The sequence below is a fragment of the Pyrus communis genome, chromosome 8 (assembly GCF_041283825.1).
Source record: "Pyrus communis isolate YQ-2024b chromosome 8, ASM4128382v1, whole genome shotgun sequence".
NCBI lineage: Eukaryota > Viridiplantae > Streptophyta > Magnoliopsida > Rosales > Rosaceae > Pyrus > Pyrus communis.
In genome coordinates this window covers 13,373,138-13,384,121 of record NC_142572.1, presented here as the reverse complement: position 1 = coordinate 13,384,121, position 10,984 = coordinate 13,373,138, and the positions used below count along the sequence as shown (strand labels likewise).

At 36.9% G+C, this 10,984-nt stretch overlaps 3 protein-coding genes across 3 annotated transcripts; 2 read left to right on the top strand and 1 right to left on the bottom strand.

The window, feature by feature from the left end:
* Positions 1 to 2,110, top strand: LOC137717480 (DNA-directed RNA polymerase subunit beta). The gene is made up of 7 exons (XM_068456863.2): positions 1 to 303; positions 391 to 433; positions 527 to 619; positions 733 to 795; positions 1,007 to 1,102; positions 1,264 to 1,341; positions 1,777 to 2,110. The coding sequence occupies exons 1-7, from the start codon at positions 182 to 184 to the stop codon at positions 1,861 to 1,863; spliced, it is 582 nt and encodes a 193-aa protein (XP_068312964.2). The 5' UTR covers positions 1 to 181; the 3' UTR covers positions 1,864 to 2,110.
* Positions 2,111 to 2,206: 96 nt separating this feature from the next.
* On the bottom strand, positions 2,207 to 4,259 carry LOC137718452 (uncharacterized). Its single transcript, XM_068458006.2, has 3 exons — positions 4,027 to 4,259; positions 2,994 to 3,116; positions 2,207 to 2,778 (listed from the first exon to the last, which is right to left on the bottom strand). Exons 1-3 carry the CDS (start codon positions 4,178 to 4,180, stop codon positions 2,567 to 2,569), a joined length of 489 nt encoding a protein of 162 aa, XP_068314107.1. The 5' UTR covers positions 4,181 to 4,259; the 3' UTR covers positions 2,207 to 2,566.
* Positions 4,260 to 8,541: 4,282 nt separating this feature from the next.
* On the top strand, positions 8,542 to 9,802 carry LOC148695130 (beta-glucosidase 13-like). Its single transcript, XM_088698310.1, has 4 exons — positions 8,542 to 8,761; positions 8,914 to 8,942; positions 9,041 to 9,240; positions 9,358 to 9,802. The coding sequence occupies exons 1-4, from the start codon at positions 8,542 to 8,544 to the stop codon at positions 9,518 to 9,520; spliced, it is 612 nt and encodes a 203-aa protein (XP_088554436.1). The 3' UTR covers positions 9,521 to 9,802.
* The last annotated feature ends 1,182 nt before the right edge of the window (positions 9,803 to 10,984 follow it).

Sequence of the window (10,984 nt, the reverse complement as noted above, 5' to 3'; positions counted from 1 at the left end):
GGCTGCAAACATCCTACATCCTCATCCTCAGACACTGAATATTCTCCCTCTCCATTGGAGTCTCCAACCTCTCTCCGCTTTCCCAAATTTCCACCATTCTCGTTACTACTGTAGAGATTAGACTCTGAGAGAGAGAGAGAGAGAGAGAGAGATAGAGAGAGTAGCTATCTCGGCTTAAAGCATGTCGTTTTGCTCCTCCCTGTCATCTCCCCACTCTCTGTTGCTCCTTTCCAAAACCAAATCTCCAAGCTCTCGATTCAGAGCTTGCGCTGCTGACGTTCCTGATTTCCTCTCAGCTGATTGGTTCGCTCTCTCTCTCTCTCTATATATATATCTCTCTCTCACTCCTATTGATTGATATATAACTGATGACGATCTTGGAATTTGCAGGCTGGAATCCCGGAAGAAGAGGCCCTTTGGCCCCAGATTAAACGTAATCATCTCATCATATGGAAAAATAAATGATTTCATTCGTTGAAGTTCCTCTCTCTGTTTATGTGATATAATTTGTTGACTTGTGTTCTAGTTTAGCGCAGAAGAAGCTGTTCAGCATCAGCTGGATGCCCTCAAGTACAACGATCAACCCCGCCCCGATTATGGCATCGAGGTCATGTACAGGGTAAACTTTCTCAATTTCTTCTTCTTTTTTGGGTTGGATTTATTTTTGACACGAAGAAATAGGGTTGGCTTTGGATTCTTAATGTTTTGTTTCCTGGTTTCCTCTGTTCATAGTTTGCTGGGTTTGATCCTTTTGAGAGGTCCACCTATTTCGGCCCATTCTTTGATTTGGGGCAGGTTGGTGCAATGCTGTATTTTTCAAATGATTTCCGCACGCCTTTTTTCTCCTTCTGCATAACCCTGTTAATTCTTGCTTCTCCTTGGATTTATTCATTCCAAAGTCCAAGTAAACAGGGGTGTGCATGGGAAGGAAAAATCTGCGGAAATTACTCCCCCCAGTGATATTTGTAGCTCATGGTTTTGGTTGGGTGATTCGCTATGTGTGCAGTTTGAACGATTTAGGCGAATTTTTCACCATTCAACATATAGAGTGTTGTTATGTCATAAAGAGAGGAAGATGTTGAGCAGTTTATTTGTGGAGGAGGTATGAGTACGTTGATTGATTCCGCTAACAAACTTATATGTGATGTAACTTTGAGCTAACTTAGAGTTGCCATACTAGACTCGAGTCCTCTGGTGTTGTTACACGTTTAATTGCATTTCTAATTCGATATCTTTGTTGAATGAATTGCGACTGCGAACTAGAACCTACTCAAGCAGCGGGTTTGGATAAGAGGATGTCGGCCAGAGGAAGAAGAAATATTTCAATTCACAATGGTTCAGGTTAGTGAAGATGTTTTCGCTTTGCAAAGTTTCTTAAGGGGAATAGATGAATGATGAACATGTCATATTTACGAGGCAACGAAACATGCATATAAGTTGTGTTGTAAAACCTGTGGACATATTCTGAATACTGGATTTCACACCCCGCCAAAACGGAAAAAGTATAGGAATCCACTGGTTGCTGTATCTAACCAAAAAATAACGTCTGCCGTCTGCAATGCTTCACGGCAGGCATGGTCTGTAAAGCGTAATATGGAACTGTATAGTCGGTAGAGTGCTAGTCAAGGAACTATTATTGAATCCGAAAGTACGACTGTGATTTTGATTTTGTAAACTAGGTTAGCCTTATATCGATATGGATCATATGCGTTTTATACGATTGAACTATGGAAACTGTAGTTATACCTGTATTGATCTGTAGCTTCTTGTTGGCAGAGGGTTGGAGGGTCATGGGATGGTTATTGGCTGACAGAGAGTGTACTTCACGACGGAGATGCTTTTGCCGGTGGTTTGGCTTATTGAACATTCAAGGCAGCTATCGATCGACGATCACTCTAACAGAGACATTTGCTCACGCACTGCCAACCTTCCAATTTGTACATATGGAAAAATAAGCAAAGTTGTTGTAATGTCTAATATGATGTAGTTCGTATATCAAGTAATGTAAAGTCCGGAAGCAGCATGTACCTTTCCTCCTCGTACGTCTGGTCTGCCCCAACTCTTGAGAAATAGTTGAAGGAATAAAGGAACTTCAGATGATTCATAGTAATACATTGTAACTGAAGAGATTTTACGTTATTCATTCAGTTTCCGTTTCTTCCACCCGTAGTACCGAGTGCGAAAATACAGAGAACAAAGCAGAAAATAAATCATCAAAAGAGTGATGTCCATTCATCCCTGTATGCGTGGTGCCTGCTTACAGAATTGCATTTCCAAAATAACAACACACTTCATAAAGAAAGGCCAGAAAGGGTTTTGTTAACGTGCCGGAAACCCTTACTTGGCCGTGAAATTATGAAATTTTCCATATGATCATAAGCTAATCCGATAAAAAACCAACAATCATTTCACCGGAAACATCGCAGATGAACCGTTACATACCTCAGCTTCCAATAAATTTTAGCTAGTTCATAACTCTTAACAACTAGACAACATCCAGCATAATTGAGGAATAAAACAGACCAAAATTTAATGGAACAGCACCCCATTTGATGGCTTTGACATGTTATTTCTTTGTCTGAGTAATATACTTGGTGAGCACATAGCAGTCTGGAGGGGTAATGTTCGTGTAATAATTCTGGATGGTTTCTGTGATTTCGAACCCAAATTTCTTATAGAAGTTTATGGCGTCCTCATTGTTTGTCTGAACATGCAAGTAAATTTCGGAAATATTTTGCTTGGCGCACAGATCAAGAGAATGGTTCAACAGTTGTTTACCTGCAAAAATCCCAGAACTTAGATCAGAAAATTTGCACAGTTGTAAATATCCAGATTAAGCCAACATTTACCAGTCGACAGAACCACCACAAAGCAGGAGACTTCTTGACAACTCAAGTTTGTATTCAGAAGGCAAATTTAATCAAAGCATGGATCATGTATTTCGACCACAAAGCCACACCAAAGTTATAATACGAAGAACATTGCTTGCTTACCAATGCCTAGTCCACGGTACGGTGCTAAAACTCCCAATGTCATGATGTACACACGGACAGCTCCATTTTCCTTTTTCTCAAGCCGGCATGCAATTGCACCAACGCATATATCACTGAAATATGCTGTATACAAATAATAGCAGGAATTAAACTTTAAACTTTCATACTCTTTGTCACTTTGGCAAGTAGTCAACTCCAGCATAGTCACGAGTGCTAAAGAAGGAAAAAAAATCTGAAGGATGATAAATCAAGGGTATAGCTACACAATAAGTTTGTAATCGTGTTTACATATGATTATCAATCTATTTTTAGACCATATATGCAGATTCATTGAGAAATCATAAGAAATGGACTTTGATGGCTCAGCGAATAAGCTTGTTAAATAATAGTCTCAGCACATACAATTCATAACAGGATACCTTCAAAAATGCCCAAGCCACTGTCCCACCCACTTCTTCATTCATAATGACCCTCTTTGCATGCATAATAGAACATAACTCATCAAAGAAGACATATAATTTTGTTGTTGAAGAACTGATAAAAATCCAGGGGATAGCTAATCACTTAAGTACCTCACCGATGCTGCATCCCTGACATACCAATAAGTTTTCATCCTCAATTTACTTGTACAATTGTGTTGTCGACATTCTTCAAAAGTGTATCCAAATCCAAGTGACCAAACCCAGCATTTCCAAATGCAATGAGCTAAAGCCCAATATTTCCCAGCACGACCCGTAAACAAATTCCATTTCGGATGACCCGAAGCAAACAAACAACAAGGAAGACTATGAAATACGCAGAACGAACAGAAACCACGAAATACACAAAGATTTTACAAAATAAGCAAGAAACACAAGACATTTCAGGGAATTTGCATAAAATCTACATTAGTAACACAAAACAAGCAAACCCAGAAAATGTTATGCAAAATTAGACAAAACCCAGAACATGTTATGCAAAATTAAACAAAAACCCTAAACAAAACCCAGAAATATTATGCACAAATAAGGAAGACCCAGAATCGAAGCTTAACCTAGCTTGGTGAAATCGCCGGAAGCAAGGGCATCGGCGTAGTACTTGTCGTTGTAGCGAACTGGGAAGAGGGCAGTGTTGAGCTTCTTCAGCTGCATCACGTTCTTGTCTCTCAGCCCGTCCAGCGAGCTTTGGACCTCGCGCCCGGCCCCCATTTCTCCACCGAGAGTTTTGCTTGCAGGGACGACGAGCAGAGAGAGAGAGAGGGGGGGAAGGGTTGGGATTGTAATTTTGTACCGACATAGCGTCTTTGGTTTACGCGGGGGGTGGTCGGAACGATTCGGGTCGGGTCATGAAATTAAAAGTGTTGATGGTTTGGCCCAAGCTTGTAAAAGTTTGAGATTAGACCCAGTAATAGTAAATGTCGTTAATTAGAGTGAACTATTAAAACGTTTATAAAGTTCTAGTGGTATTCAACAATTTTTCAGCAATAGTCCGAACCAATTAGTGGTTGAGAAATGGAGGGTCATGATTGAATTGATGAAATGTTATTTTTTTTAACTTGTCAATCTAATAGATAAAAAGTCGGACTACTAATAGTTTAGACTATTGAAGACAAATCCGATATTTAGTTATGATTTTTATAAAATTATTAAAGGGGGTGTTTGATGGATGAGATAGTTTTGTCTTCGACCAATTGCAAGGAGTAGAGCATTGTTTGGTATACAAGTCCACCAATTGAACGACACCCAAAATGTGTTACGCTGCTTTAATGAGAATAAAGCAAAGCTTTTGAGTACTCACATGGTTGTTCGAACTCTGCAAAATGAGACCTATTTTGTTCTAAAGACGAGGATAAAGAGATACTGGAACCTATAGCTCCATACTTATCGGTACTTTATTGTACTTGGCACTTGACCTACACAAGGTGTGTTCTTAAACTGGTTATGTCTGTACCATTGAAGATATTACAATATCTTGAGATAAATCAAATAAGAGTTGATTGCTACGTCTTCAAATAACATTGGTATTCTAGCCCTACATGAAGCATCGCGCAAATGTTTTGGTTGAGGGACGTGATTGATCACATAAGAAACACATGTGGCTTTTCTACTATCGTTGACGTTCCAACAATGATTCATGAAGACAACGATGCATGTATTGAAAAATTAAAGAAATGATACATCAAAGATGACAACGCCAAACTTATTGCTTTGAAGTTTTTTTTTCATTCATTAGCAATAACAAGTTCAGAAGATTGAAGTCAAGCATATCCAGTCCCAGGAATGTTTCCTACCTATTTACAAAGTCATTGCCGAAGTCAACCTTTAGAAGGTTGTTCATGAAATTGGATTCCACAAACTTTTAGATTTGCATCACCGGTATTCTCTTAGGGAGTTTTGCTGAACTCAGGAGGAGTATCCTAATGAATACTCACATGATCTTAACATACTATATCCCTATGATTAGGAGCACTTTCCTAACTGGATTTTTGGTAATTTGATGAGGTTTTGACGAGACACCTACTATGGGTTGGTCATACCCTTTTGTATGTTAATGATCATCTTGGAGATGTGAAACAATATCGAGATCCTGCATTAACTTAGTTTTCTCCTTAGACTATGGGTTTGTCTCATTGGGTTTACCATAGCCAGGTTTGTGAGATTTTCTTTTGATATGTGCCACTAATAAAAGACTCTTGTTAGCAACTATTTGTACCTAATGAGAAGTAACGACAACAACCGCCATCTTCTAATCATGAAGACTTGATGCGGCTACTTCTTAAGTTGTACACATTCAAAGAAGAAACTCTAAGAAAAGACTTAGAGTACTTGGATCTAACGGAATACGTGACACAGAACCGAGCGCAATGGTGTTCTAGGATTCATATAGCCGACCCCACTTAGTGGGAAAAGACTTTGTTGTTGTTGTTGGTGTATCAAGAAGTTTAACTAGAACTAGTGGTTTATGTTGTTTAAATTTAACAAGGAGGTCCTGGGTTCAAATCGCTATAGGTTTATTTACTTTCTAATGTTTACTATTTTTTTTATAAGGGTATAAATTTATAAAATTTGATCAAATGATTAAAAAGTTTAACTAGAAGTGGTGGTTCATTATGTTTGAAATTAACAAAGAGGTCTCAGATTCATAACATTATGTGTGTTTTTTTATTTTCCATTTTTTATGAATTTCTTTTCATAAGAGTATAAAATTTTTAAAATTTTGGAATTTCTTTTCATAAGAGTATAAATTTTTAAAATTTTGGTTAAATGATTAAGAAGTTTAATCAGAAGCAATGATTTTTGTTGTTTAAAATAAACGAAGGGTCTTAAGTTTGAAATGATATGTGCTTTTTATATTTTTTTTAATTTTTTTTATTGTTGTGGTAACAGTAGAACCCTAGGCTTTTACAATTTGATTTTCAAAACGTTTCTTTTTGTTTTCTTTATTTTGCTAATTTCTTTAATTGTTTTAATTTAGTATTATTTTTATTATTTTAAATTCCAAAATCAACATTTTCCCAACTTCGTTTTAGATAATTAATTAAGAGTTGGTTTTAAATACAAATTATTCATTCAATCCTTGTGGAAAATAACCTTGCTTGAGCCGTTTATACTATAATTACCGTGTTCTGCTGCAAGTATTTTTAATTATTTTTATCCCTAATTTTGCAAGTGGTAAAAATCCTATCAAGTAATTGGTGTCATTGCGGGTGATTGTTTGGATTAATTTGGGTTTATCATATTCTTAGTTAATTATTTTTGTATATATTTTTTATTTATGTGTTGATTTTATTCTATTTTTTTTTTTTTTTGGAGGTTATAGTTTGTTGATTTTGAAAGCCATCCATTTTTTACAGTTAAGCCGAATGGGAAGAAAGAGTTTTTCAACTTGTGGATGAAGAAAGTTGGTGGTACACTGAAGAATGGGCATTAGGTCAGAAACGAAGGACACGATTGAAGCTCACCTCAATTTGGAACAAATGGGCATTAGATCATTCTTGTGGATGAAGAGAGTCGGTGGTACATTGAAGAAAGGCCATCCGTTTTTTACAATTAAACCGAATAGGAAGAAAGAGTTTTTCAACTTTGTTTCTTCTATAAAGTTTCTAGATGGGTATGCTTCCAATATCTCGCATTGCGTGAACGTGAAAGGGTGTAAATTTTCTAGAATGAAGAGTCATGATTGTCATGTGATACTCCAAGGCTTTCTTCTAGCCAAGGTTTCGCCCAAAATTTAGATGCACTGCCAAATCTAGTGGAATTGAACATTGATATGAAGTTTAAGCAGTTCATCCCAGGTGGTCATCCTCAATGATAGTGAGCAATCATGTCTCAGACTTTTATGTTTGGAATTGGGATTTGAATCAGACATTAAATTACAAAATATGTTGAACTTTGGTATTGCCTTTGTTCCCTAAATCTGTATATTGCCTTTGTTTCCTATATCTTCTCTGCAACTGATTGGAGTCTAAGTGAGAAATGGTTTATTTCTTACATTTTATCACATGGTAGCTCATTTAGAAAGGACCATCTATATATCTTAAAGGTATCTAATTATGATAATCCCATTGGCTTTGGCAGCTCATTGGAGTCTGTATATTGCCTTTGGTTCGGTTCATCAACTACTAATCACCGTCAAATGCTCTATGCATAATAGCTAGTATATATTCGTATTTCTTAGTATATATGTGTGTGGATATATATAAGGAAACTAAATGAACCTAGCTTTCATGGCATGAAACTATACACACGTGTGTATATTTTTATATTTATTGTTTTAGCTAGTTCAAGTAAACATGTGTTTGGAGTTGATAAACCAAAACTACTTTTGAATTAGAATTGTTTCTACTTTTGGGAAATGATATACTATTAGGGGAAGTTTTGCCAAATTTTTTGTAGAAATTTAAGATTAGGGTTTTCACCATTTAAGTTATTTTGGGCAACTAAAAAAATACACCAAGGGGCCTAATCGAATGCTGAAGCTGGCACACAATGTACACGTGATAGGGTAAAAAATTGGATCACAATCAACGAGCCACTGATTATGGCCAAGCTGGGTTATGACTTTGGAGTTGGTCCACCAGCCAGGTGCTCGGTTCCTGTGAAAGAACATGCTCCTCCATGTACAGGCGGAAATTCCAGCACTGAGCCATACACTGTGAGCCATAACCTTCTCCTTGCCCATGCTACCGTTGTCAACCTCTACAGAGATAAGTTTCTCGTGTGTCACACTCTGATTCATTTACCGTCAACTTCTGGAATTAACATCAACTCCATGAGAATCTTCTCTTGACTAATGTTTATTTATTATTTTGCTTATTTGAAGGGAGATCAAGGTGGTCAAATCGGAATCAGTCTGGTCAGGCAGTATGTTGAGCCATTTTCTAATTCAATAGAAGACAAGGCAGCAGCAAAGAGACTAATGGACTTTGAAATTGGGTGGTTAGTAAGAAGTAGTATATATTGCTGGAACAAGTACCGCTTGTATAGTGATTCTTGCCTATTGTTTTCTTTTGAAATCAACAAAACGTATTTTTCATAAGAATGATTTTGTACTCCTCCTTATCAGGTATATGGAACCGTTAGTATACGGAGCCTACCTGAAAATTATGAGACTCTTAGCCAAGCAAAGGATACCGACTTTCACAGTGGAAGAGAAAAAACTTATGAAGGGATCCTTCGATTTCATTGGGGTCAATTACTATACTTCAAGATTTGGTCGCTACCTACCAAGAAAACCTGATGCACCAATCGCCTACCGCAGTGATACTTTTGCTAGAGCTGTGACTGAAAGTAAGCTTATACATGACCTTATTGCTAAGGCTGGTCTGTATGTGTTTTTGTGCGTCTCTGCGCGTGTGTCCATGTGTTTGTGTGTACATGTATAAATGATGGATATGTTGAAAGTGGTACTGATATTGTTGCCCATGTTTTTATTGTTGCAGATAAAGATCGAGTCCTTATTGGCCCTAAAGTAAGAAAAGTGAGACTGTCAAAATATATTTCTCTAGTTTACTATTTTACGGGACTGTAGCAAATATATCTGGAAAACTAAATTTGCATCCCTTGCAGGCTCAAGGAATCAACTTTATATACTCTTATCCACAAGGATTACAGAAACTTTTGGAGTTCATGAACCAAAACTACCAGAGCCCAACAGTTTATATTACGGAGAATGGAATTACCGAAGCCAAGCTTGATAAATCATTGAAGGATCCACATAGAATCCAATATATTCTTCAGCATCTGTACCGGATTAAGATGGCAATGAAGTACGTAATCTAGTACAACAGAAAAAATTACTAATCTAGATCAACTTCATGAGTTGAGTGCATGTTTACTAGTTTGAGGAAAGAGTATCCATTTACTTGTCACTGATGTTTTTGCAGGAATGGTGTGAATGTGAAGGGATACTTTCATTGGTCCCTACTCGATAATTTTGAGTTTCGGCAAGGGTTTGTTCCAAAATTCGGTCTTTACTACGTGGACCGTAACAACAACCTTACTCGAATTCCCAAAGAGTCGGCAAAGTGTGGCTCCCGAAATTCCTGAATGATAATGCCAAGGAATAAATTGAAAGCCCAATATAAAAATAATCATTATTTGATCATTGGACTCTAATAGCATATATATAGGCGTTTTTATGTTGAAACTGCTTAAGAACTTACAGTTTATTATTTACAAACAATTGCAGTGTTTCATCCATTCTATTCATGCTACTTTCTTTTTTAAAGTCTTATAAACGCAGTATTACTTTATATGAAGTAACTTTTGGATTGAATTGTTAAGATATTTATAGCAAGAATATTCCAGTCAAGTTTTGGTGTATGTGAGGCCATTTAATTTGTTGAGCAGCCATTGATGCTAACTCGTTTCTGTAATATTTCAATTAATATTCTATGAAAAGTTACGAAAGCAAATAGATTCAATCGTCCAACAAGAGGAAGAAGGTATATTTCTTTTGCAACCATGAAAATCAAGATCGTAACTAGAGTTGAATAACTACTGAATTTGACTGTAGCATTATCCTGTTGGAATCTAGAATAATCAAGTGCGGTTCCTTGATTCTTTTAGTTTTCTTGTTTTATTAATTTTTAATGAGAATAATTGGCTAAATAACCTGGAATCTGTTGGATTTGATGGCTCAATTCTATTGTGTCTTGACCCTTTTTATATCGACATAAACCCAAACTGATGTGCCTCCTTAGTTGGCCTATGTGGAGCATATGCTAGGTCTTTTATGATGCTCATATTTAAAGCCGCTCTTTGTGCAAATGGAATGTGGGTGTGAGAATAGCAGCTGACACTCCTATTTATTACTAAAGGTTGCTGCACCATTTGGAGAAAGAAGGCAACCTTTCTTTGGTTTTGTGTTGTTTCACTCTTTTGTAAAAGCTTTTGTATGTTTGTATCTTTGTGAGCAAGAATCTGATATTTGTTCTTGGCTCGCTGTACTTTGAAGTTCCTCTGCACAGTGAATGTATTTTGTTCACTGTACTTTAAAGTCCCTTTGCATAGTATCTTTTGACTTTGTAAGTCTTGAAGCATGGTTCATGAACTTGTGATTTGAAGCCACCCTCAAAGTAAGTTAGCAAGCGATTTTGTGCTTGCTTAGGGCACCACCATTAATGTTAAATGATTGAAATGCATACTTCCACTCATACGAGGACCATCTAATCTTCAAAATATGTCCTTGGCGTCTTCATATCCTGCAAATGAAAGTGTTCAAGCTACCAATCGTGAAGGTTTGAAAGTGTCTCACATTGGTGGCAACATTATCAAACCTTCAGTTCATCCAATTAGACCGAATTCAATTTTATATGTCCCACAATTACCTTATAACTTGCTGTCAGTTCACAAGATTTGTCTTGACAATAACTATTAGCTTATTTTGTATGCCAATTGTTTTTGGATCCAGGACAAAGCCACAGGGAAGATCTTGTACAAAGGACTATGCAATAATGGTCTCTATCCTATCCATTCACTTGCTCGACGACAAATAAACATTCAACAAGA

What these genes read in the sequence shown, in the direction of transcription:
- LOC137718452 (XM_068458006.2), bottom strand. Translation starts at nt 4,180, where the DNA reads ATGGGGGCCGGGCGCGAGGTCCAAAGCTCGCTGGACGGGCTGAGAGAC. An exon ending in CGGCGATTTCACCAAGCTAG is followed by an intron (nt 3,117 to 4,026) that starts GTTAAGCTTCGA and finishes ATTTGTATACAG; the next exon opens with CATATTTCAGTGATATATGC. An exon ending in GTACCGTGGACTAGGCATTG is followed by an intron (nt 2,779 to 2,993) that starts GTAAGCAAGCAA and finishes GGATTTTTGCAG; the next exon opens with GTAAACAACTGTTGAACCAT.
- LOC137717480 (XM_068456863.2), top strand. Translation starts at nt 182, where the DNA reads ATGTCGTTTTGCTCCTCCCTGTCATCTCCCCACTCTCTGTTGCTCCTT. An exon ending in GCATCGAGGTCATGTACAGG is followed by an intron (nt 620 to 732) that starts GTAAACTTTCTC and finishes CTCTGTTCATAG; the next exon opens with TTTGCTGGGTTTGATCCTTT. An exon ending in TTCAATTCACAATGGTTCAG is followed by an intron (nt 1,342 to 1,776) that starts GTTAGTGAAGAT and finishes TCTTGTTGGCAG; the next exon opens with AGGGTTGGAGGGTCATGGGA.
- LOC148695130 (XM_088698310.1), top strand. Translation starts at nt 8,542, where the DNA reads ATGGAACCGTTAGTATACGGAGCCTACCTGAAAATTATGAGACTCTTA. An exon ending in GAGTCCTTATTGGCCCTAAA is followed by an intron (nt 8,943 to 9,040) that starts GTAAGAAAAGTG and finishes CATCCCTTGCAG; the next exon opens with GCTCAAGGAATCAACTTTAT. An exon ending in CGGATTAAGATGGCAATGAA is followed by an intron (nt 9,241 to 9,357) that starts GTACGTAATCTA and finishes ATGTTTTTGCAG; the next exon opens with GAATGGTGTGAATGTGAAGG.